Below are 16,097 nucleotides of genomic sequence, written 5' to 3' on the forward strand. Positions count from 1 at the left end.
CCTGACAACACAAGAGGCATTAGTCTAAGAGTTTGTTCGTGGCTTTTATAGACATAGATATGAGTGATACTTGAAATGTTTATGACACTGCTTTTTATGACATTGCGTTTTGGTGTATTTTATGGTTTTATATTTTGCCAATGTATATAATTTACTGTATGTACTCATATCAATTATTAGAAAGAAAAGAGTCCCACATTTTGTAAGAAAAAAATAAACTACGAAAGATCTCAATAAAAAAAAAAAGAAATCAAAGTCATAAATTAAAGTTACAAGGAAATGGTCTCACTAATCTCTAGAGAATAGCAAGAAACTGAAAGACTGTGAGTGACATTGGACGCTTAAAGACAGGTTGATACTCTACAGTGGCCAACAGGGCACAAAAATCATACTATGTAAAAAAATGAATTGCATGACCCAATAGTCGAATGAAATGTTCCAGTCAAAATACTGTATAAAAGAGTATTGAATGGGAAAATAATGTTTCATAAGCCAAACACTGGTACTGATCGGCTTACATAATGCGCAATACGTTTCTCCTGGGGAACTGCGTGGGAAGGGCAAGAAGACAGAAAATATAACAAAAAGCTTCTTATTTACAGTGTGCCAAAAATCACATAAGGGTGTTGTATTTAAAAAAGAAAATACACGTGAAAAATGTGAAATTTGGGAAATTGGATGTTAAAACATTAATATTTTGTGAATATATTTACATTCTGTTTAAATAGCATAGAATAGAAGGAAACATTAAATGTTATTTTGTAATGGCTAAATCCAGATGCTCTGAGAGGTGCCACTTGTCAGTTCACCAACGGTGTGAGCACCTGAAGTTGAAGATAGCAAAACGTTTCCCCACTTCCCCTTTTCATTCTAGAGTTCTTTTATTCCTTGAAACTAGCAAAGAATACCCGAGTATCCAACGTTCCTGCAGATCCGTACATGGCATGACACAAAGTAGTGCGCACATTTGCACCCAACCCAGTGAAGGTGTCCCTTCGCAAGTCCTTTACCGCTCAAGGAAGCAACTGTCCACACCCTGAAAACAATATTCTAGACCCTCACATGTTAGAAGCTTAATGCCTATTTCAAACGTTCTGCATCCAAACAAAATCCTACAAAACGTAGCTATCGTTTCACCACAACCTTCTCCATGAAAGATGTTCTCTATTGAGACCCATGATAGGAACAGATCCTGCTTTTTAACCCTTTGGTGAACTCTACCACCTAGATATCACTGTCCTTGGCTCTGAACTGATTGAGCGAGGTTGGGAGCCTCCAGGTCTGGCCCATCAATCACTCAGAGCTGCAGCCATCTTATCAGCATAGCTAAATACGTGCCGAACATTATACACTAGGCCTGACTCAGGAGTACCCAAGGGTTGTGCTTGATTATCCTTATTATTCAGCATTGGCATGCACCACTGATTCGGGGAAAATAACAGCACCACCCGCACTTTGAAATAAGAATGTATAAAACTCACACACCGATGAATGAAAGTACATGCTGTTGTATGAAAGTAAGCTAGCTCTTCTTACCTGTGTCAGATTGGAGATGGAGATGTTATATACACTGTAATGACAATTCAATACAGTTGAGCTGGCCTGAAAATCTACAACCAGACTCGGCCCCTGTCCTAAAAGTAATAGTTCTGGGTGTGATCTTGGGTTCAGTCCTAACCTTCCTCTCACCACAGGAAATAAGCACAGTGGTAAAGGAACAAAGTTCCCACTGTACATGCTGCAATGCACACTTAAAAAGGTTGGACGAGGATATGACGTAATGACCAGAGCTGCCTACTTTGAGACGTAGGAACCAGGTTTGAGTCTCTGTGTGGACTCAACATCCTGTAGTTTTGGGCAAATCACTTAATCTCCCTGTGACTAAAAAAGTCAATGTGTCCTTGTGTAATGTAACTGGTGCCCACATAAAGCTCTTCAATAGCTTTGAGTTGAGTTTGTGCTAGATAAAACTGCAAAAAAGGCTTTACTGTTATTACAGACATCCCTGCATTCTCCAGATCCATAGTAATAGAGTGTATGCTTTATTAAAGCTACATTTATAATGGTTTCAACAAATAAATCATTCTCAGACTGTGAATTGTATAAAATCAGGTTCCATTGCATGAAACAGTTGTTCATGATTACATTTAAGATTTTTAGCTTGCTCAACTCATTTTTTTCTGGAACAAATTTGGGGGCATATGTTCAAGTTGCCTCTTCACTTTGAACTATCTGCCAACACAGTTTCATACTGCAAAAGAACTGGTGTAATTCGCGCAATTTAATAGCTTCTGGCTCTTGAACACACTGTTCAATGGTGTAGAAAATATCAAAATCAAGAGGGTCAAAATAATTATAAACTTGTATTATTGAAATTAGCCTAAGCTGATTTACAGTTTAGAGCACAGAACACATATGCCTGATAGGTGACCTACACAGTACATTACAGAGCTACCATATATTCCTGATGTTTGACATTTTGCTACATCTCAACTCCCCAAACTACCGCCTTCTCTATAACCATCAAGGACCTGAACTCAAGCCGATTATATCTTTGTGGTACAGCAGTGTTTAATTTGTAAATAAAAAGGTGCCGGTGCCGAAAGGCCTCCTCTTAAGCACGCGGCTGCTGCAATTAAATGTGCGAACACGGAATACTGAGACAGCATAATCTTGAAACCATCTCTGGCCTCTTCAATCCATTTAAAGCCACTCCCTATCTCTTCAGCTCACATCTGCAGCTTTCTGCTTTCCCTTATCTTGACGCTTTTTCGTTTTTTTTCTTCCTCCGTCTTTCCCAAACTTGTCTTTTGCTCACAGCACATGCTTGAGGCCAGTGCTTAATTTGTGCTTGTTGTTTCCGGTGCTGAGCACCGGCACTTATTTTTGAGGGTCGGGGCTTATTGTTCTGCCTCAAGCATGTGCTGCGAGAAAAAGACACATACGGGAAAGACGAATGAAGGGAAAAACGAAAAAGCGTCACAAAGGGAGAAAGTAGAAAGCTGCAAGAGTGAGCTGAAGGGGCAGGGAGTAGCTTTACATGGATTGAAGAGGCCCGAGATGGCTTCAGGATTACGCCGCCTCAGTATTCCATGTTCACACATTTAATTGCAGCAGCCGCATGTTTAAGCGGAGGATTTTGGGCACCAGCACCTTTTTATTTTACAAATTAAGCACTGCTTGAGGCTGAAGACTAAGCGCCGGCCCTCAAAAATAAGTGCCGGTGCTCAGCACCGGAAACAACAAGCAAAAATTAAGCACTGTGGTACAGTCATATCCCACCAGGAAACCTTAATTGTTTATAATTTAAGTTACCTGCAGCAAAACATCTAAGTCCATGTTATCTAATGTTCCCTCTGCTGCTGGTAGCTTACTGAAAAAGGTGATATCGAAGTAGGTGAGCTTTATTGATGCCCGTGTGTTTAAGAGCAATCCACCTATGTGATTTCACTGCCCCCTCTGTAAAACTATTAGAGCAATTGGCACATATTTTATTGAATTTTATAACTCCCTTACTCTAAATCAATTTATTCTGAAAACTCTGCATACTACAACTAATATGTTGCCTATCAAGTGGCAGGCTTAATTATCATACTAAAGGCCAGACCCTGCATACCAGACTGAAAAACAAACTAATTTAAGTGGCCAGCACCACACAAGGCGTCAGTGAAGATCTGGAATCCTATCTAGTCACACATCAGGCATACCCTTAACTGGTGTAGTACAGAAAGGTGCCAAAGCCATACCTCTTAAAGGGGCATATAATCAACTGTTGATAGGAGCCCTTCCAGCTACTGAGTCCTCATGTCTGGGATGTCCTCAGTTGCCTCTTCACTGTCTCTACTGTTTATTGTTCAGAGTGTTGTATTCTCCCACAAACACTCTAGGGTGCCCAGCCACCCCTGTGATTGCGACCACATCTAACACTCAATTACTCCTCAGATAGGTTTGCACTATGGGAAATCAACACATTCATACCCATACCTACACAGTATCAAGAATACCCACCCACAGACTATTTTACAGATGTCACAAGTTAAGCTCTATAACTCACAACAGCGTAGTCTTAATTTAAACACATTCTTTTACAATTACAGTAAGAATGCAAGATATGCAACCGGTGTATTGTGAGCACAGAGACTAAGCTCTTTCCAGCCACTTTCAAAGAGCAAAAAGAGCAAACATGTGTGCTTTCAAAGACACAACCGCGCCATGGCTTCTTCTTTGAAGGCATTGAAAGTTTGCTTAGTGGCCACCATTTTTATGGTATGCTGGTTTGTTTAATGTTGCTCCCAAGTGCTAATGATCCCAGTTCACTCATGAATGGCAAGCACGTTCTAAAATGTTTAACTCCTAGTTAGATGCATTTGCTGTTAGGGCCTGTAAAACCTTGAGGCAGCTTTTGGAAATAATCCATTGCTCCTAATTAAGTCACTGCAGTTAATTAAGTGTATTGGAGCTTGGTTGGTAAGAACACAGGATTATTCATACCTGTTTAGAAATGTGGTATCTTTCATGTTGCATTCTCCTGGAAACTCTATTCAGTTCTATATTTCTCAGCGGGGTCATGTGCAGGACTCCAGAATAATGTCACCACCAGCAACTGTGAGGAAAGCTTGTCGTCAGATAAGGTACTGCCAGCGAATCCAGACATCAGCCATCATGATAGCCCTTATCTTAATTCCCAAGGTGGTAGAAAGCTGGGGTAGCTTGTCTTGTAGGTAGAAATGTACCAAATTTAGAGAAAACACACTAAAATATACTTTGTAACTGTAAATTATGAACAGCCCACAAGTTGTGTACCTATCCTGCGTTCCTCCCATGCAAACTATCTTCCCCTGCAACTGAAATGTTGGCCAAAGAGAGTACTGAAACATAAGGAGATAAAACAGTGTGACCAGGATCAAATAGTGGTCTTTTGGAGAACTTGTGAACAGGCACACGAAGATCTCCATCTTCTATGAAGTCATGGTCTTCCAGAAAAGTAGACCGCATACTTACCTTTGTAATTAGTACTTTGAGTCAGACTTTAAGTTTAAACATCAGAAGCCATCTGCTCCAGCATTTGAAAAATTGTCTTTCTATATGTACATTGTTTACCCTATATATTCTCCTGCATTGCAATGATCACTAGGTTGCTTCTTTCTACAAGTGCATTTTAATGTTCTTCCTTTTCCCCTCACATACATCAATCCACTACTTTATTCACGCTTCCGAACCCGGAGCTGATCAACTGCCCTTGCTCAAGTGGCAAGCTAGTGGCAAATACACCATTTGTCTGATTCTGGAACTTCTCAAAAGTACCGAATCCAACACTGTCTCACACACAAATGTTTTTTTCTACAGTTTTACAACCTCAGATTGCAAGCTATTAAAATAAGCCTCTTCCCTCTAGACTCCTAATTTCTGCATGAAAAATCGACCTTTACCTAAAACTCTGGATTGGTACCTCTCATTTCTTTCTCTCAATTGGCTCTCTCTTTACGTTCCCTTCTGTTCTAAGTCAAATACCTGTCTGCCTTAATCTATATCATTGTAGTTCTCCAAGTTACTCAGACCTCATTTCCTAGATCAGAATCTCTTTCCATGGAGTCCATACCTCTGCAACCTGACAACACCTAATCTTTTATAGCCTCATCCCACCAATCATTGCAAGAACGTACATACCCCGACTAGTGACCACACCGAACTCCTATGAATTTATTCTTCAACAGAGAAACTGGACATGGAATGGCTTCCTCGAAAGCACAAGGCTAATCCAAATAACAATTGGATTAACCACTAAACTTGGGTTCCAGAATAGCGTGCCAGTTGCTGTAAAGTGCTTTAGTGCCTCCTCAGGGGTAGTAAGTGCTATCCAAATGCAATTCCAATACAATGCAATACTCTGGTGGTTTGCTAAAATCGGTGGACTTCATTGTTTTTGAATAGCATTCATATTTCCAAATTTTTTAAAAATCAGGTGGTGCAATCTTTTTTTTTACCAGTGCCCTGCACAGGAAATTGTATGTCTCCTCTCAGCCAAAGTAGCATTTTTCTGAAGAAGGATTGACTTCTGGTGCGTTTTCTGCCCTCATTCAGCTGCCCTGACATTCACATCAGGGCTCATATGATCTGATAGAATACAGTGAGATGATGCACCCTGCCTGCTGGCCTCCGATTATAAGGGCACACGGTTTAGCAGCAGCAGATTGGCTGCTAGGGTTTCTCTGAGTCCATGCACCCTATACTAGACTGCAATGGATCTTGTAATTTTTTAACAGCAAGCGGAGGACAGTAATTACAGCAACAGACCTTCTGAAAGTGGTAAAAGGAAATTCATAAAGCAGTAGGCTGTATCCTTACGCATACATTGGTAGGATTCCAAGCATGTTCAAATTCAGATTATTTGTTTAGTATTAAGGATTAGGGAGAAAACATTGCTAAAATGTATCCATAGTATTTGATCTATTTATCCTTAGGGATCTCCTTTCAACCCTCGAAGAATGATTGTGTTTTCAGGGTTTTGGATTGGCTTGCCCTACTCCTGTAAGACTGAGATCATTGTGGCCAACTCCCATCCCTTAAGCGTGAGCACAAAACCTTCTGCTTTGTTATGATGTGCTGGTGCTCATGTCTGTAGAGTGATCTCATGCTATCTGAAAAAATACTTATAATAAAACAACTTGGTTTAACATACACTAGACAGAAACTGGTCTTTCTTATCTGTTTGTATTACAGGTCACTTGCTGTCGGAACTGGTAGCATGATGTGCCGTATGGGGAGTGTAGTTGCCCCATTTTGCGTTTACTTGATGGATGTTTGGATCTTCTTCCCACAGGTAATAATCGTTCTCATGAATCTGCCCTTCTTATAATGGAGATCCTTACATTCAGTATACTTCCTAATATAGTAACATAATAATTCTGCATGTTATGACAGCTTTTTTTATCATAAGCTTAGTTTGACATCATTGGATAATTATGAAACACAGACACAAATTGCTTAAAGAAATGTTTCCATTGTGTTTAGAATACTAGCTATTTTTCTTGTAGGGTGTAGTGTAGGTATATGAATGTGGATCATACAGAGTAGCAATGCTATGGAGGTAGGCAAGTAGGAAACAAGCTTCTTTATCTACATGTCACAGTAAGTTACATACATGAATAGTAGTCCATATGTGTTAGAAACAAGACTGTGGTATCTGCTCCTCTGTGCCTTGAATCAGAGTTCTGTCTTAGACTGGCATGATGGTGAAGGCTTTGCTAATTAAAGTGATTTCTTCACTTACTGTGTTTGCTTGGATTCTTCTAAGGAGACTTACTTGCCGTGTACATCTCTGTCTGAAGGATGTACAGAGTGATGCGTCCTGGATATCTGTACAGGTTACTGTTGTGGGATCAGGCCTACTGATGCTGTGTGCCAGTGACATTGATGCAGACAAGCCTGGATTGGGTGATTTTTATTAAACCTTTCTATCCTGTATATCCTTATTATGAACATATCATGTTCAAGCACCAACAGCTTTGAGAACCAGCACCATGGGATACCCATTTAATCCATATTAGATGAGCAACTCGTAGTTGTCCTATTTCCTCATATAATAAGCATATTTAGAGGTAGAGTGCTCCAGTATATATCTCCTCTACGTCTAGACTTAACAACTTCTACGTCAAAAGAACAGAGTTCAAGCAAACGCGCACTTGACGTTTACTACATGTAAGCAGTGCTAGATAAGGGTTTTTCCTTTTCTCTTTTTGTTAAAGAAGCTATTTCCATCAGGAAGCTGCCTTAAGAATTAAGGACAGGTCTTTGCAAACTTTTTCTTTCAAAGGTCTTTTCACAACAACATGATGTCCTTCATCAGTTTAAAAGTAGCTGAGGAGAGATATTGAAAATGTATACATAACCATATTATAGGGAAGATTAAAGAGTAGTGGGGGAGTAAGAATTCCAACAACTTTACAGTGCATTCAGTGGGCCAACTACAGTCTAAAGGGATGAGCCTTTAGAAGAAGGTGGACATGCAGAAGAATAGGTTTAGTCCCAATTTCCTCAGGGAGAGAGTTTCAGAGGAGAGAGGCAGCTCCAGAGAAAGACTGAGACAAGGTGTGAAGAATGTGTACAGGATTTCCAGAAGAAGGTTGTCTTTGATCCTAGGGTTTCTCATGCTGCCAGGTGGCTTCAGAAGATTAGCCAGGCAAGGTGGTATCCCTGTTGTTTTTATCTAAAGCAAATGTCTTGTTATCATATCCTTCCTCACATCCCTCTTTACACCTCCAAAACCTAATCTCCCATTAAGGTTCTGTCCAGCTTGGAAGTGACTACTAACCTCGCTTTCAGCATTATAAATAGGGTTCCTGTAATTGATATTGATAAGCCATGGATGCAAAATGTGTATCACAAGTGGGGTAATAGTTACTAATATCTGCAGCTTACACACTTCCATTGGGAAAATGGCAACAGTTTACAATGAATGTTTCAGTTGTCTGTTCTTGTCTAAATATGACAGGGAATAGGTGAAATATTTCCCTGTTGCTTTAAATCAAACTCTATCAGAGAAAACGTCTACTGGTTAGAAACACAGTTCTCTGGTGGAGATTTAGTGCTCTGTTTTAAGACCTTTGTGATGACACGTGATGAGGCTAAGTAGAATCAATATCATTGAGAAAACGTCTTAATGAATGTACAAGGCAACTGTTATTCCTGGTCTATGGGTGTAAATGCTTGTGCTGTAGCTTTAACCGTACTAACATCACAAACCCAGCTTTCATGGACTGCAGGTAGAAGTATCAAAACAAATTTCAGGAAGAAGGAAGTAGTGGAATATATCTACAGGTTTTTACCTGTAGTGATTTTAAATATCTAGAATTATATGTGCATTTAAGAGATTTCTGTTCCGTGTGTTAACATCTTGTATTTCTTTCAGCTTCTGGTTGGACTCATGGCTCTATTTACTGGAATATTAACTCTAATGCTTCCCGAAACCCTTGGGAAGCCACTGACAAATACTTTTGAGGAGGCTGCGGAACTGGAGGCTGCTAGAGAGAACAAAACAGCCAATTCAGTGCAAGTTCAAAACGGAGTAGCATTAGAAAACATGGCGCCGCTCACCCAAGAAGAGCAATCTGCTAATTAGTAACTGAAGCTATGCATATAAAACCTCTATCAAGTACAGATAAACTACAGTTTCGTTTATAACAGATATATATATTTATATACATTCATATATATAATACATATATATATACATATATATACTTTATGAGAAGGAATAAAGGATATTCAGGTTTTGGTAAACCTTAGATCAGCAGAAAAGCTTGAGTCTCTTATTCTGCGAAGGTATAAAAATGCTGTTACCGCGTGGTTATCTTATTGTCCTGCATGGTTTTAGTGCTCGATTACAAGCTTCCCAGTTCAGAATGATAAGTATTGTGCGGTTTCGGTCTTACTTTTTTTTGGTCAAAGCGCAAATGATGCCCTGTTTGAAATTGCTTTCCGCAAGCAACCAGGCAAATGCCTCGAGGTAATACCTGGAGATATTTGCGCAGGAAACTACAGTGGTCCCGGTGCAATTTGTGCCTGACTTGTATGGTTTCAGCGTCAGACCAGGACTGAGAATGAGCCAGATTGTGTATGCTCATGAATACGCACTTTATTTTTGGTATATCGGCCATAAGTTGGATCTCCTTGCCCTCTATTTTGTTGCTCAAATATTCTATTTCTGTTTTAACGCCATGTCTGTAACCATGAAACAAGCATTGCTGAATGGTTGCAGTAGTGTCACAAAACATATAATTTGCCTTTCAAAAACATTCTTGATTTGTTTCTCTTTTTAGGCATAATTAAATATGAATGCTTGGAATGACCACATTTATTATATTTAAAAAATGTAAATGTGCAAGTGCAAATGTTAGTCTGTCGTTTCAGTGAGATCAATACAAAAATAAGTGCCTAGTTGATATGTCAAAGATTACATTTGCCTGCATTCTACAACAATGGAGTGAGCATCTTGGGCTGGTAAGGGTAGGACTTCTGGAGTAGGTTCCCAAGCTATCCCTAGAGATTTTTTTTCACCAGAGAATAGGATAATAGTATGGACATTAAACAAGTTGGTGTTACATTGACATGTTTACAATGGAATTGAAACAACCAGGATATTAAATAACCTCAAATTACATATCTTGCCATAACATATGATACCATGTATCATTCATTAAAATTGTTGCTAGTGAAAGTGGGTCATTTAATGTTTATCACTACATAAGCTGCCAAGCAAATCACACGACTCAGGATGTATGTTAAAAGCACAATGCTTACCACATTGCAAATCGTTGAAGAGTCACCATATTATTTACATTACGTATCTTCTGCTGCTATGGGTTAATGATTTGTATGTTATAATGACTTGGGAACATATTTTCCTTTATCTACTTTATCTCTTGTTGACTTGACAGCTAAACTTTATGATTATAGCAAACTTGTTTTTTAAGCTTGTCTTTTATTTAAAAAAGAATGACTTTTCTTTGCGAAAATTAAATCCCTCTAGAAAATTATCAAAGGAGGAATTTGAAGCTGGGCCAAAATCGCCATTGGCAAATGGCCTATATTCAACCAAATTCTCTTTTGAAAGTTCTGATTTCCCACAGGACCATGTATACCATTCTAGATGAAGAATCACATGTCATGGCCACGCCTTTGAGTACAAAAAGAAGAAAAAAACTGTAGCAGGTATTAAAAGATCGTTATGCAGAGAGTTATGACTGTAGCTGTTTTAAAAACACGGTCAACTCAGTGCTTCATAATAGCAGTTCTTACAATGTGTTTACTGGGACCACTGTATCTGAAGATTGCAGTGTTGCTACATCGTTATTTCACTCCTCAAACTTGATCATGGTACGGTTTGGAGAGGACCATCCACAACCCTGACTAGAGAAAAATCACTGGCCACTGTGAAGATAAATGAAGATGGTGCAAAACTGTATTCAACACTTGAAAATGGGTCCAGATACAATTTGTGGGATTCTGTTTAACAACCCTTTGGGTGCTGGTGTGATTATAACAGTGTTAAACATGCATTAAATTTTGCTGGTGGAAGGCTTTTCTTTCACTAAAATAACTCTGTCTTAAAGTATTAACTGGATGCTTGTTTGTGAGTTCCATGTTTTCTGTAAATAAAGTGCTGTTGATTCACAACTATGATACACATTAGTTCTCTAGTTATTTTAGCATACCTTTTGTAGAAAGTAAAAATAAAAAGTTATAATTTACCATATACTCATAACACAGTACTGCATGGCACATTTCTGCCTCTGTCTTGTGAATCTCCAGTCTCAGAACTATAGCTTGAATGGTAATTAGATGCATTACCTAAGAGAAATTGACAAAAGTGGACAGATTACAGTACAGTTATGAACTGCGTAGGCAGTGAAATAGTGTGTCGAGAAGTGTCAATAATACTGACACCATTTGACACTCCTATCTCGTAAGTTATGAAGGCAGATGCGAGAGCTGGAAGCTTTGCTTTTACAGCACTACATTGTCCCCTGCTTTACAACCCAGCGACAAACCCAAACAGTTTAGAAGTCACACATTTGCTTCCAAAGCCATAATGACCGCTGCATTCTGAAGGATGGAAGACGGTATTATTTAATAATGAGGTTTCAATGGATGTCCAATATACCGCTTTCCCTTCTGTGGTTCATTTTGAGACCAATGTGCATAAAACATACTACTAACTAACCATGTACAAATTAACATCCTAGGGGCTGTTCATCTTGTCTGGAAAATATTTTTTATTTCTAAAGCCCATCCAGTGGAGCTGTGTCCATGTCACTGCCCTGCAACATGCTTAATTTGTAAACTAGAAAATAGTGTTGGTGTTCAAAATGTATCTAAACGAGACACTCACCCACTTCCACCATACTTCCCATAGCCTGGTGTAGTATCTGACCTGAATTGCAGCAAGCAAGTTTGCATTAGTCAACAAGTGTTTGGGGCGTGTAGGAAATATGCATTTTCTACATGGTCACCCTAGAGTTTCTGCTTTTGCTGGGCCATTTTTTTGCGGCTGGCTTTAGAACTCTGTGCAGTTTACCCCAGATAACTAGTAGTAAAGTGTCTGTGCTCCCCCTTTATAAATGGTTGAAAAGGTGCTACTAATTGGTATTTTTAACTTCTCTATAAGTCCGTTATACATGGTACAAAGTGCACCCGTGGCCTGGAATTTAAATGCCACTAGTGGACTGCAGCACCTATTGTGCCATCCACTTCACTGGCAGTGCAAACCTTACTTCAGGCTTACCATTGTAGCATGACTGCAGCAGTGTAAAATTTGCAATTCAGCTTGTCATAATAAACCATTTTCAACAGTACAGATCCTCCCTTTTAAGCTAGACCTTGTATTCTACAAGGCAGAGTGCATGGAATTTAAAAGTAGGTAATGTAAAAATTGGATATTAACGTCCATACAGTGACTAGCACTGAAATGCTATTTTCACTGTAGGAAGGCTGGATGGCTCATAGAAATCACTGGGAAGCAATATTAAATACTAGTACCGTATCTCAGGAATGGGACCAGCTATAAAAAATAAACAAATGTTTTAACCCTGTAACTGCTAGGCCTCTTACCCCCGTCCCCTGACTGGGCCATTTTTTTGCTGTTTGGGGAAGTCCGCGCTTAAGGCTCCATAACATTTTTCCACATAAGGTAGCCCTGCCAAATTGGTGTAATTTTCTTCCAAAATTCTGGGGATTTTAAAGGTACTCAGGGCTAGTGGATTACCCTGGAGAAGATTCAGAAAATTGTGAAAATATAGCTAAATTTTTTGATTCTTTGGAAAAATAGTAAAAAAGTATTCCACAAAAAAAGTGTCTGTTTTTTCCCTAACAATGGCGTCAATAAGAGGTTTGCTGTGCTAAAGTCACCATCATCGCAGCTTTCCGGAACATGTTGAGCTGAATAAAAAAACTGTTTTTTACCACAGTTTTGGCATTTTTAAAAGAGAACACCCTTTTTTTCCCTATTTCGTGTGCTTTCAGCCTACTTCCAGTTTATGGTGGAAACCATTGTGAAAACCATGGGTGATCCAGGAGAGGTATAGATTCCTGAAAAGTAGACAGAATTCTGAATTTAGCAAGGGGTCATATGTTTAGATTTCCCAAGGTTTTCCTGAAGAAACTAACTGCTGAAATAAAGAAATATTGAGTATGAGTAAGATAATAGAGCCAATTGTAACAACATTTTGATCAGTAACTGTTATGGTGGCCAACTTTCAAAAGCAATTTATTATTATGTCCACTAACCCCTTCTAGTTGAGGTCATATATAGCCTTTGTAGGCCTTCCAAGAACCCCGAAGTACCCAGAGCTAATAAATGAGCTGCATCATACAATGGTTTTTCATTGTGTACCGAGTGTATACCCATTCATATGGTGAAATATTTAGAGTGAAAAATGTGTATCAACAAAACCTATGTATTTCTGAAATGGGCACAAGATATAGAGTTCGGGAGCAGTGGTTATTTGTCCATCTCTGAATTTGTCAGCACCCATACTAGCATTTGTGGGCTCAGAGGGCATTTTTCAAAATGTATTTTTTTCTTGCACACTGACTTACATTTTGAAGGCACAAATTCAGTGAAATCCAATTGGTGATAATAAATGTTCTACTTTTTTATATTCTCACATATCTCCTGATAAAAACTGTACCTCGCTTGTGTGGGTAGGCCTAGTGAACGCAAAAGGAAACTGCCCAAAACGCAACATGGAAACATCATATTTTTCTACTCAAAGCTGAAACTTGTTTTGCAAGGACGTAGCTGTGAGTTCTGGGCCTTTGCTTAACCAGAACCCAGGGAAACCTAGCAAACCAGCATATTTTTGATAACTAGACACCTGGGAACTTCAGGGTTCAGTGACTTGTGTGGCTCTCATCTGTTTTATTTTTACTCAGCATCCCTTGCAAACCTCACATTTGACTAAAGACATATTTTCCTCAATTTTCTTTGATGGAAGATTCTGGAATTGCTGAGAGCCACAAACTTCCTCCCACCCAGCATTCCCCTAGGTGTCCCTATAAAGACTTTACCTCACCTTTGTGGGTAGGCCTAGTGCCTACAATAGGAAATGACCCAAAATGAAACATGGACACATCGTATTTGTTTCCACTCAAAACTGACAGTTGATTCGCAGAGTGGTTAGCTGTGAGTGTTGGGCCCTACCTCAGCCAGTACCTCGTGAAACCAAGCAAACCTGCACATCTTTGAAAGTTAGACACCTGGGTGAATCTAGGTTTTTTCATCCAGAGTCCCTTGCAAACCCCAAACGTTGACTAAAAAAACACATTTTCCTCACATTTCTGTGATGGAAAGTTCTGGATTCTGCAGAAAGCCACAGAGTTCCTTCCACCCAACATTCCCCCAAGTCTCTGGATAAAAATGTTTCCTCACTTGTGTGGGTAGGCCTAGTGTCCGCAACAGGAAAAGGCTCAAACACAACATAGACACATCACATTTTTGCAGTAAAAACATACCTTTTTTTGCAATGTTGGTAGCTGTGGGTTTTGGGCCCTAGCACAGCCAGCATCTAAAGAAACCTGTGACTGCATCCACATTAAGCTGAGTAAATCGGAGGATTGGAGTAAGACTGTAATGAACTGAATTTTCAGCCAGACATCTTGCACAGTTTCTGTTTTATGTGTGTCTTAGTGATTTGTTGATGTATGTTACATGTCTTTTGAAGTATGTATGATATTCTCAGAATTCAGGTGCTAAATGCATTAAGTAACAGGATATTGAGTGACTTTTGATTAATTATAATAAATATGTTCTTACAAATTATTTTTTATATTACCAGTGACTAATTTATGTTCTCACTTTTGCAACGATGGTTGTATTATTCTTCCCTACTATAATCCTTTTTTGCGTATATTTCATTGATTTGCCCAGTTAGAGTAGGGCCACTAGGACATGCCCCTGCTATTGACACATGGATGGTGGATCCCTGCTTGCATATCTCTGTCCTGTGGCGATCCCCAAGTAGGGATCCAGTAGGTGGAGGTAGAATTGGAAATGGGAGATTCAAGAGGCGTTTTCCAAGAAGTACCCATCTTACTAGTGACAACTGAATCTGGAATGGGCTCTCCTGTTGGTCTCTGAATGACATCCTAATTACAATTCCCTGAGGTCATGGGGGCTTCAGATGTGTACTTCTATTGTTGGTTGGCACTAGAAGAGCAAGTATCCTTACTGCCAAAATAATGGCCCACTCACAGATTTATATGCGGGTGAACCATTGATGTAACCATAGCTGAGACTACTCTGTCTGCACCATCGTTACACCCTTTGGACGACCCTACAGACTAGGGGCCATTAGAGGCTCACCTCTATGTCCTCCCTCCTAATTTAGTTGGGCGGACTTACAACAGTTTTGACTGTCTGCCCCTAGCAGGAAAACCCTGGTGGTAAGGGGCAGTGAAGATGCCACCTTCACCATGGGAGGTGGCATTTTTGTTCCAAAAAGAAAATCCAAATTTATGATTTTGTTTTTATAAATTAAAAAATATAAGTTTGACCGACACCTCCGTCATTTTGATGAAGCTGTGCATCAAACTTCAAAAAAGCATTGACAGGAACCACCGTGATGGCGATTCCTGCCAATGCTTTAGAAACGACAAGCTTGGCTGTCATTTTTACATTTGGCGGGCAGAGTAGTCTCGGCCTGGCATACTTTATGTCTTCTATCAGGCCGATGGACAATACTCCATCTGCCAACATTTAAATCTAGCTTTAGGTAAGAACTTAAAATATTTGACCAGCACAAACCTGAATGGTGTATCTGACCCAAGGGCATTTGTGGTCAGCCTCAAATTGCTGCGAGGTACCGGTTTACCTCAACCATTGACTCTCATTGGCACTGTGCTTTTTTTGGTACTATTTCTAATTAAAACTTTAATTTTTGTCATTTTAGTGTCATTTTGCTTATTACTTTTCTTTAGATTCAGTTTGGGATTTGTATTGTTTTGCATTTTGATTTCAATATTGTTTTGGTACTTCATAAGTACTTTACACCTTGTTCCAAGTTAAGCCTTTTAGCTCCGTGTATTTGCTACCAGAGGGC

At 39.4% G+C, this 16,097-nt stretch overlaps 1 protein-coding gene across 1 annotated transcript in view; it reads left to right on the forward strand.

Annotated features, from left to right (window-relative positions):
* The window catches only part of SLC22A16 (solute carrier family 22 member 16), a 240,291-nt gene extending 229,108 nt beyond the window's left edge, over positions 1-11,183 (forward strand). Inside the window, exons 7-8 of the mRNA XM_069234612.1 lie at positions 6,721-6,820; positions 8,909-11,183. Of these exons, the coding sequence (XP_069090713.1) occupies positions 6,721-6,820; positions 8,909-9,118 (310 nt within the window). The 3' untranslated portion in view covers positions 9,119-11,183. The remainder of the gene's footprint in view (positions 1-6,720; positions 6,821-8,908) is intronic.
* Positions 11,184-16,097: the final 4,914 nt, after the last annotated feature.

The sequence above is a fragment of the Pleurodeles waltl genome, chromosome 5 (genome assembly GCF_031143425.1).
Source record: "Pleurodeles waltl isolate 20211129_DDA chromosome 5, aPleWal1.hap1.20221129, whole genome shotgun sequence".
Lineage (NCBI taxonomy): Eukaryota > Metazoa > Chordata > Amphibia > Caudata > Salamandridae > Pleurodeles > Pleurodeles waltl.